General features: G+C 48.9%; 1 protein-coding gene across 1 annotated transcript; it reads right to left on the minus strand.

The window, feature by feature from the left end:
• Window positions 1-1,037: 1,037 nt before the first annotated feature.
• ERRFI1 (ERBB receptor feedback inhibitor 1) lies at window positions 1,038-3,391 on the minus strand. Its single transcript, XM_065896997.1, has 3 exons — window positions 3,270-3,391; window positions 3,087-3,160; window positions 1,038-2,221 (listed from the first exon to the last, which is right to left on the minus strand). Exons 1-3 carry the CDS (start codon window positions 3,389-3,391, stop codon window positions 1,038-1,040), a joined length of 1,380 nt encoding a protein of 459 aa, XP_065753069.1.
• Between the last annotated feature and the right edge of the window lie 7,280 nt (window positions 3,392-10,671).

Consider the following 10,671-nt stretch of genomic DNA (forward strand, 5'->3'; position numbering starts at 1 on the left):
AGGAACCAGCAACACAAGGCCAGCTTGTGTTGTATTCGTTTATTTATACAGTCTAAAAAAGGGGAGGGAAAAAAACCCAAGACAAAAAAACAAGAAACAAACAAAACAAAAAGACACACGTCCCCACACAGATCCTCTCAACCGCATTGCTGTTTCATTACTGCTTCAACTGACATCCTCAACACTGGCGAAGAGTTCAATTTGCTTTCCCCCCGAGCGCCCTGTGTTTCGGGGTGGGGTGGGGGTGGGGGGTAGAATACAGCAGGAATGGTAAGGAAAAATGATTGACTAATTCTGTTACCTTCCCATTTTTCAAGATGTGAGACACGGACAGGTGAGAATACGGTACCAAATATGTGGCCATCCCTCCCCTCAACAGACCGGAAAGCAAGACCTAAAGGATTTAGGTCTTGGGATGACTTGAACGAGGCAGGTTAAATCACGGAAAGAACGAATGCCCTGCCCTCCACGGAAAAACTGCTTGCAGAGATGAATGAATGAGACAAAACAGAACAGGCCTCAGAGCCAGAAATCCTCAAACTTAGTAAGCAGAAATAGTTGTTTTGTTTTTTTTTTAATGATTTTGATCTAAACAATACCGTATTCTGTATTCTCTTCCATGTGCTCAATTTTCAGTCTATCAGGAGCCATCCTCCAGCTTTAGTTTTTATTATTCTAAATATATATTACTCTAAGATAGCAACTACTTGGTTAACTTGCAACTAGGATCTACGATTTTACCACAAGTGTAGGTACGGGTGCATAACGTGAGTACGTACAGAAATGTCCCCATCCTTCCTTCCCGCATCACATCTTTAAATCACAGACTTGAGCAGACTTTTCTCCACCACTAACACGGTCAGGGATTCTCAGCAAGGCAGCACCTCACGACCCTCTAAACCCTTCTCTTTAAGACAGACAGTTCGACTCTCTGACCCTGCGACCTGCCCCGTCTTCCTGGGAACCACCATCAGGCTGGAGAACTGCAGGAGAACCGCTGGCTGCTGCGGCACCTCTGCTGAGCCAGGACCCAGGGTCTAAGGGGAAACCACGTAGGAGAAATGTCTGCGCTTCACGTGGCCTGCCAGATCCACTCTTGGTCTCAAGTCCAGCTTTTCTGGGGCCGAAAAGACGCCACCGTCGGCAGGGAGGGGCTGGATGGGGGTGCTCGCGTGTGTCTCTTCTGCTTCCCTAAAGAACTTTTCGTATTTGTCCAGGTAGGGCGGCCTCTCGGGGAGCAGGTAATAATGGGTCGAGCTCACCTTCTTCCCGTTTTCAATGATGGGCAGGATGCAGGGCACCTTACCGGTGGCCCCCTCGCTGTGCTGTCTCTGCAGGGCTTTGCTGCTCACATACTTGGGGTCGGGGGCAAAGCTCTGCGTGGGGGGCATGACCCCGTTGAGGTAAGACGGGAGACTTTTGGGGCTCGGGGTGCGGGAGTTACTCCGGGACAAGGGTTCTCTCGGCGGGACTTTGGGGGGCCTGTCCTCGTCGCTGTAGGTGCTGGAAGTGACTTCGGCCGACCACCTTCTGTAGTCCGGCTTGGCCGGCCGGGGAGGGATGGGGACCCGGGGGGGCACCTCGGGCTTGTCGTCATCGGAGTTGGGAGAAGCCCTGTGCACGTAGCTGGAGATCCTGATGGCCGGCTTGTTAAAGGACCCTGCGGGGCCTGAGTGAGACCTCCTCAGTCTCCGGTGGGCCTGGGACAGAGGGGGGTTGGCACTCGTACCCTCGGCAGCCTGGTCGTGCGCCTGGCTGAGATCCGCGGCCGAGACGGCCGGGGTATCGAAATACGCATAGTTGATCTGTCCGCACCCTCGGAAGCTGCGCCTGCCAGGGCCGTCGGCTCTGAACTCGGAGATCGTGCAGTCTTCTAGAAGGAAGTCCGTGTCCGAGCTGGTCAGGAACTCGACCTCGCAGTCCGTCTCGTCCAGGGAGAGGTCTTCGGAGATGGGCAGTGGTGGCAGGGGCCTAGAGCCCCGCTCGCAGGGAGCCACGCCAGGGAAGAGGGACGGGGGCGTCTTGATGGGGGTGAGCGGGGGCGTGGAGGCACAGACCCCGTTCACTGCCAGCTTCTTCAATCCACACGCCACCCGACCCTCCTCCTGCTGCCCCCAGCCTTCACTCGGGGGGATGATGAGAGGGGGCAGGCGAGACTTGGCGGAGGGGCCGTGCTCCGGAAAGTGGCTGCCGTTCATCGGAGCAGACCTGGAAGCGCGCCCTGGAAGGAACCCGAGAGGTTACCCAAGATCGACCACGCTCGCCCTCAGCTGCCCGCGCTCCTGCCACCTTCTGCCGGGTCGCTCCTGGCCAAACACCCAGCCGCTGGAACGCCGAGCACACCCAGGCAAGCACCACGGGCGTAATTAGGGCCCGGAGGTGGGGAACGCACCTGATCTGGTTCAAAGAACAAATGACCTCTTCTATCTGCCTTGGACGTGTGCGCGGTGCATGCCCACACGCCCCAGACAGGTTCCGTGACGTGTGCAGAATCCACAGAAGGCCAGCAGCATGTAACTTACGCGAGTGCCAGCCTGCACCAACCTGGCCCTTTGAGAGGTGGACCACACAGCACACTCAGGGCGGCCCTGAGATAGGACAGAGCCTCACCAGGCCCCTTGCGATACCGCGAGCCAGAGACTCGCCTGCGATGGGACAAGCAGCCTTTGGCAAAAATCTAAGGAACACCAGGTTCACGTTAGAAGGACTAACATACACACACTCTTCTAAGTTTTTGTCAACACTTATACCGCTTTGTCACTTTCAAACAGGCATTCGAGGCTCGTCAGGAAGAAGAGAGATCCTGTCTGGGGTTCCTGAAAGTTATTATGTCTCATCGCTGGGACGCCTTTAGAAGCTCACACCCCCACGGGGAGGGAGTCCCAGTGACTCAGGCTGAGGTGCAAAGGCGGCTAAGAACACGCTTAGCTTCAGAATCTGTCGCCACTAGGGGACTGGCTCCTGTCGGAAACAGCTCAGGTCGTTCCCTCATTTAGCAAATAACGCTGGAGGCCAAGCTCACGCGAGGGGCTGCCACCACCCTCCTCCCCCAGTGCCAGGGGCGCTTGGGCTTTCAGGACACATACCTATGGATGTTAGGTGCTCCGCCGTCGAGTTCAGACTGTAGGCCATGGTTATGGGGTCGATGTTCAAAAAGCCGCTGAAAGGAAAGGACAGACACCTTGGTGACAAACAGGCAGCAATCGCGTCCCCGCCCTCACTCGGACATCACACACTCAGGCTCCAGCGGCCCCACGTCCTGCACTTACTTCTCAAACTCGCCGCGGCCCCCCCAGCAGGCCTTCAGGCTCCCCAGGGCTTGGCCATCGTGCAGAAACCCGGTTTTTAACGGGACTCTGATCTCCTGAGCAGCGACTCCGGCCATGGACATTGTGCCTTATTCTGGGAAGTCTTAAAACTCGTGAAGCCCAGGGAGGGATGTGTGGTCAGCCAGTGGCTTTCATTTCCTAGAGGGGATACAGAGGAGAGAGTAAAGGGAACAATCCCGAAACACGCGCAACTCGCCACGGTGAGAGAATTTCGGGGGCTGTGGAATAGAAACGTTCCACGACCGACTTCCACTCAGTTCTTCCATTTTTTTTTTTTTTTTTTGCGGTACGCGGGCCTCTCATTGCTGTGGCCTCTCCCGTCGCGGAGCACAGGCTCCGGACGCGCAGGCTCAGCGGCCATGGCTCACGGGCCCAGCCGCTCCGCGGCATGCGGGATCTTCCCGGACCGGGGCACGAACCCGCGTCCCCTGCATCGGCAGGCGGACTCCCAACCACTGTGCCACCAGGGAAGCCCAGTTCTTCCATTTTTACGTTACCTGGCTCTTAACTTTTCACGAGGGTACGTAAATGTAGACATTAAAAGTCTTTTTTGGGGGGCGGGGTATGTACTAATCCAGGATGTGAGATGCTTTCAGCCAATGGGAAACAGACCGTTGCCAGCCGAGGCAGAGGTCCTGCACGCTGACAGTGGCACAACACAGCGGCCTCACCCGCCAGAGCACACACACGGACCTTCCAGTGTGGTTGTGTTGAGAGTGGAGCTCATCCCACCCCGACCCCCGAGCTACACAAGTAATTTCAGAAATTACTGGGTTCCAATCTGCAACGCTAATATTCTCTAAGACCCAACGCTTTGATGAAGCAGGAGAGTCTACACTCGGCCCCTGATAACCAACCCCACAAGCCCAGCATTTACTTGGATTCTGTATCTCGGGGTGGGCCCCGGGAAGACGAATTCTCCAGTTACTACTTTTGCGAGAAAAAAGAACTCGTTACATATGAAGATACTCATTTCCATTCTCCCGTGGAAATCAAGTTCTGCACGGTGACTGGCTTCGGCAGAGACCTGGATAGCATCCTCCCTTTTAAAGGCAAACTGAAGACTGCATTCTCCACATTCTCCCCTGTGAAGTGCCTAGTAATTTATGTCTGTCCTGCCTAGCTGCGAGGCATGGATCACAGTTTTCTTAACCCAGCAGTTCCTCACCTTCAGACCCCTCCGCCCCCTCGTCAGATGTGTCTGGAGTCCCCAGTCCCCATCTTCCGTATTCATTACCGCGGTGTATTCGTTTTTAGCGTCCACGTCTGCCCTGTCTTCAGATACGCATGTCTGCTTAGAATAAGGTGAGCACGTCACTTGTCAAGTCTCCGTGTCACATTGACCCCTTGTGCGACGTGTACATACACTTTCTAACGCTTTCTCATCCTCTTGGCAAGTATTTTCGCACAAACCGAGAGCTGGGTGCCGTGCTGAGGACTGTGGGTGACACAAGACGAGTGAGATGGGTGCTGTGCTGGGGGAGGGGCACACAGGTCAGAGTTTTGTTTCAGGGTCAAATCCGTCACCCCCTACAAGACTGTGAGCTCAGGAGAGAGGCTGCGCCCCACTCATTAATTATCACCACCTGACCGTTAGCAGGTGCTCAGTAAGTGAACGTTTGTACAACGCCATCTATTAGTATTGCCAGCATCGACTGAATGTATACAATATGTAAGGCATAGGGTTTATTTTTTGTTTTTTTTAAAGCTGAGGGTCTAAAAAAGTACTCTGCAAATGTTTATGATTCATTTTTTTTCACGTAAAAAGGAATGCAGACAGTTAATGCTTCAGTGACAAAGGAGGACGGCGTCCGATCAGCCCTTCTCAGCTTTTTACTCTCCCGAAGTCAGCTGTTTTCATATACTAGGCAGAGATTTCAACAGGTTTAAAATATTATTTCTAATAGTCAAGCTTTATCTTTCTTTCATCGGTCTCTAAAGATAGGTGATTAAGAAGGGGGGGGAAACCCATCATTTCAGAAATCTAAGTTATTGGGAGGTCTTTTTTTGTCGTTCCTGAGGGTTGGTTTTTAAGATCAGGAACAAAGCAAATGTGTTTTTACTTCCCCTGAATGCAGTTAAGCTCTAAGAAAAATTTAAGATAAAATCTTTAGCAAAAAATTGCTAGACGCACCCTCTCTGTCCCTGCCTGGTGGTCTAGGGTGCTGTTTCTAAGCAATCTGCAAGCACTGGCAGGACGACAGGGACAGTATCTGTGGCGATAGAAAACTGAAAGGCCAGATAGGAAGAAGAATATGGTCCCTGACTGGTTTGAAAGCACACGTTTGAAGATCGCCCATCCAGATTACAGGAAAGTGCTGCAGGGGATGGCGAAGGCCCAGCCCTCACCTGTCTGCAGGCCAGCAAGAACTACCAGTAATTACTGTGGGTCGGCCTCCGAATGCCATCTAAATCTTCGCTTTCAACAGGGTGATTGTGTAACCATCGCCTCTGCTTGAAATGACCTCGGAATTCTGGACTTCCATTTCAGTGGTCCCTTAACATTATGTACACATTCTAGAAAAAGTTATTTTTCGGTCATTGTTTCCATCACCTCCTTGTTAGCTTTCTTAAGAAAAAAAAAATTTATTTTTTTTTTTTAGTATAAAAAGAATTGTGTTCACTGGGGCAGCTCGCTTGTGACCACAATAGTGTCTTTGTGCATTCATCGAAGGTGACCTGCCTCTACATTTCAATGGGGAATTGTGAATGGGCCATGTTATGAAACTGTCCAAACTTCCCACTGGCTCGCACGGGGAGCTCCCAGGGCAGTGTCACTGTGTGCTCTCTTCTTCTGGAAAATAACTCCCAACTGTAGACTCAAAAAAGGGAACCTGCAGGGGGTCTGGAAGCAAACTTTTAAAGTGTGTTCCTCAGGTTGTAAACTCAACCACCTGGAATTCTTTTATGCCTCTTTCAAAACTCTGGAAGTATTCAATATGTATACTCCTCTGTAAAAAAAAAAAAAAAAAAAAAAAAAAAAGTCAATCAATTTGGTCAACCTCGAGTCAAAAAGAAACACGGCACTCAAGTGAAATTTAACTGATGCTGCCGTGTTTCGAAGTTTGTTCCCTTATAACTGTAAAACTAGCTCTACCTTACAATTCATTAGGAAAACGGCTGCAAAAAGATACCTACGTGGGAAAACCAGGACTTATAAGTCCAAGATGGCATTGTGTGATGAAATGCAAACAATACGAAAGCTAATATGAATCCACTCAGCCTGGTATATAGACCAGGGTCTCAATAACCTTGGGCATAGTAACTTTTCTAAAATACATGAACTAATTTTTAGCCTTTGTGTCAAAAATGCTGTTAAATACCCATCCCAGGTGTGAACTACTTTTTCCTGTTAACATCACTTTTTTTTTTTAAATTCAAGGAAAACAAAACAAAACAAAACCCCTAAAGCCATTTGTTTCTTGAGGCTGTCCCTTTACTTTCTCTCCTTACAACCCGGCGCTGCCTGGAGTTCTCATCCCCCTCTAGGGCTTCAACTCTACATTGACAGCTTCCCGAAACCCGAGTCCAGCCCAGGCGCAAGCCTCCACTTTGCATTTCCTATTGTCTGGTGATTACCTTTCCAGTCGGATGGTCCCCCGGCATCTCCAACTTTACTAACCAAAAGCCTCCTGTCACCCACTGCACATCCCCTCCCCCTTCCCAAACCAGTTCACAGTCTAAGCAGATCACACGTCTCCGAAAGGCACCATTTTTAACCTGAGTTACAGCAGATGTACCTTCAATCGCCAAGGTCCACAGCTTATTTCGACGCTGTTTCTCAAACCTATCTTCCTTCCGTCCAGATCTGCCTTGGGTCTGAAAGTCCCCACCCACCCTGCACACCAGATCGCTGTTCCTCATCTCCCACTGCTCCAACCTCGTCCAAGTCTTCAAGGGCTGCTCAGTGCAAGCTGCTCGGTCTGGCATTGAAGGCCTTCACAACGAGGCCCCCATCTACCTTTCTCAAGCTCTTGCTTCTCCTTTCCCCAAATCGCTGTTAGGAATCAGTTGCTTCAGGGCCACCCTCTCCATGAACCCGCTCCCTTGGGAGAAGCCAGAGGAGGATGTCCAGGGCTCGGGTTATTCTGTGCCCCTGGTCCCCTTCTATCAGCCTAACTTTCTAGGACAGCACTCCCACCGCCCCAACAGATCCTGACCTCATTCATTTCTGACACATACTTAGTAAGTGGATTTTGAGAAAATATTCATCTCATTTTTTAAAAAGTAATTACATGAAAGATTTATGTAATTTAGAATACAAACCAGTGAAGAAGGGGAAGAACACAGGTGTGTTATAAGGGATAAACTTAACATTTGCTGACATTGCCCAATTATAACAGAACAAGCCTAGGACAGGTAGCCAGCAAGGAATTTTCACTCAATTCATTTCCAAAATCCAAAGTGCACAGTTTGAGACTGGGTAAAAAAATTAGAAGCTTAAATGGTTAACAATGTAACCTTACCAACTGGCATCTGTTACTAAATGTCTACTTAAAGCAATCAGGGGATGCTTTCTAGAAACAGTGAACTTCACCTTCTCCTCTCTTCTGGATGGTAACGCACCTCCTGTGTTTTTGCTGCTAAATTTAAGGTCATTTTCCTTAAAAAAAAAAAAAAAAAAAGGGTTACACCCGAAAGCACGTTGCACATTCTTTATCAAATAGGTGAAACCACATGCCTTTTGCTTGAGGATAGCCTCTTTGAGACTATTCTTTAAAAACCAGGCTACCTTGAGACAATAACCTAGATAGGCTTACCTGGCTACAGATCTCATTAATAAATCTCAGAGGCAATCCATGAGAGGGGGAGGGGCACATTTTTGTCACACAACTCATCCAGTTCTGCCCAGTGCTTCCTTATTTAAAAGTGTGATGTAATTTCCTTCTTTCAATCTGGTTTAAGAACCTGATTTCTGTTTATTCAGGGTGATAAATGGTCTTCTCAGCTGCATATAACAATTACCTACCTACCTATTTCCATACCCAGGGAGATATAAGGTAACTATATTCACAGCCAAAATTTGCGAAAAGAAACTGACTTAAGACCATGACAAATACCATGATTTTAGACCCTCCCCAAGTAAACCAACTCATCTTTCATTTTGAAGATGCCTAAAATAATCACCTTCGGGAAAATGAAAAAGCAAAGAAAACAAAACCACACCTCACTATTTTTACTGTGATTAGTGTCTACAGCACTGGTGGCCAAGCGATCTGCACTGAACGCTCAGGTTAGCTCTTTTATAGGATTTTAATTTCCGTTAATAAAAGGAGAAAACTTATTTGACATTCACCTAACACATTCAGTGTTTATGATCGCTACAGTGTTGTGTGGCCTGAGCCGATTTACTAAAAGCAGAAGATTCTTCAAAAATCACAGGCCCTAATTCAGGGTTTTTCTCGGATTTCACTTTAATAGGCATGATCTGGGGGAAGGGAGGAGGGGCAGCAAGGTAGGAGAGTGCCCCGCTACTGTGGAAGCATCGACAGCCGCTGCGTTAAATGCCCAGATGGCTTAAAAGTGTGTTATCTGAAGTTAGTAACACGTAACTAAACTCAGTGGTTTCAGTGAAGATGTGCATGTGGCCCAGTGTGGTGGGGATGGACGTTTTGTCCTCCTGCAGCCCTGCACCTGGCCCATGATGGCCCATTTGTAGGTGGGAAAAACCACGGCAACCAGGAAAATGTTTGATCTTCACACTGTGGCGGTCAAAGCTAGGTGACCTAAGCTCTGAAATAATTCAGAATATTCTCCAGCTAAGTATTTTAAGAAATGGCAAGCCAACAGAAAACGTATTCCTCCACTACCGTGGTCACCGACAGCCTCTGGATTCCCTCAGTCTCCTACACAGCTTTGGTGACAGAGCAGAAACGCCCCACAGCAGGAATGGATTCTTTTGTCCTTTGTCCTCTTCCTACACAGCACTAGCATCAGCTGAACACAAAGACGCACTGGATGGAAAAACATTATTCCTTTTAGACATACACACGGTAGATTTCTAATTGTGAAAGATACGTGATTTCTATTCAAATTTTAAGGACAATGAGCACAATAGTCTAATGATAGGAAGCAAGTCTAAAACTTCAAATTTAATTAATGAGCGTTTAAGTCACCCAATGGGTAATTCGAGGTTGTTACAGTGAACAGAAACCCAGAAAGGATAATAACTAGTTCGCTGGACACTTATCTGACAGGCATTGCTCCAAGTGCTTTATGTGTATTAACTAATTTAATCCTCTCCACAACCCTGGGAGGTGGGTGCCTATTACCACCCTCATTTACAGCCCAGGAACCAGAAGCACAGAGCTAAGGAACTTGGGGCCCAGACTTGAGCCAGGCTCTTCCCACACACCACACGGCTCTCCAAGCTCTTAATTAAACCGGGGGAAGATCTGACCCACTACGATGCTCAAGGTTTCAGGGTGGCTCAGACAGACTGTCCTGGGGCTTCGCTGCCTGGTAATAGTTTTTTCTTGGGCAACCTTTAGCCTATGAAAGTTCCTATTATACTTCAACTCCCTCAACTTCTCCTGTACAGGTTATTACTTGCAGGTCTGTCCTATGTATCCTCTGGAAAGGGTGGGTTATCAGTCTGATATTCTGTGACCACTTCAAACAGTTCTTTGAAACCATCAACCTTCAGTGACACGTGGATGCCCCACCATCATATAACCCGTTACAAGATGGTATTTGATATACGCGGGTCTGTCTCCACCCGTAAAAAGGGGTCCCTACGTATACCCAAGGGGCCTCATTTTAATCCACTCCCAGCATGGATCCCTGTGGGGCGTGATCATCAGGCTCTATTGTAAAATCCAGAATTTAATGATAAAATATCTTGTATTTGGAAAGCGGTCCACAGATGACAAAACACTTTCTAACATGTTATCTCACTTGATCCCCAAGGCATCCCTGTAAGAGGAGGCAGGGATTATAGTCGCCATTTTGCAGAGGAGGAAATGAAGTGAGGTTACGCATCTTCCTGTTGGCAAAGGGCCATCGCGGCTCTTCTGCCCTGTAATCTAGCATTTTCCCCAGTACACTTTCACCACCTCTCCTTTCTAGAGTGTCTTCATTTCAGGCGACAGCCACGTTTCTCCTCCTGACATTCCTGGTTACAGATGGAGAAACTGACACAAAGGACAGGACCCAAGCGCTGGTCAGCTGCGCAGAGAAGACTGAACTCAGCTCATGCGTTTGGCTCACTGGTTTTTAGAGGGCAGGGCTTCATTATTTTCACGAATAGTTATCGGATGGATGCTTATCCTGGACTACGTACGACGCTAGGTGGTGCTGACTAAGGTTCAGTCTAGCGAGGAGAGAGGTAAGAGGTAAGCGC

The sequence above is a fragment of the Phocoena phocoena genome, chromosome 1, assembly GCF_963924675.1.
Source record: "Phocoena phocoena chromosome 1, mPhoPho1.1, whole genome shotgun sequence".
Lineage (NCBI taxonomy): Eukaryota > Metazoa > Chordata > Mammalia > Artiodactyla > Phocoenidae > Phocoena > Phocoena phocoena.

Excerpts from the sequence above, each read along its gene's own strand:
- ERRFI1 (XM_065896997.1), bottom strand. The coding sequence starts at position 3,391 with ATGTCCATGGCCGGAGTCGCTGCTCAGGAGATCAGAGTCCCGTTAAAA. Across the intron at positions 3,161-3,269 it reads GGCCGCGGCGAGTTTGAGAA|CGGCTTTTTGAACATCGACC; the intron begins GTAAGTGCAGGA and ends CTTTCCTTTCAG. Across the intron at positions 2,222-3,086 it reads GGAGCACCTAACATCCATAG|GGCGCGCTTCCAGGTCTGCT; the intron begins GTATGTGTCCTG and ends GGTTCCTTCCAG.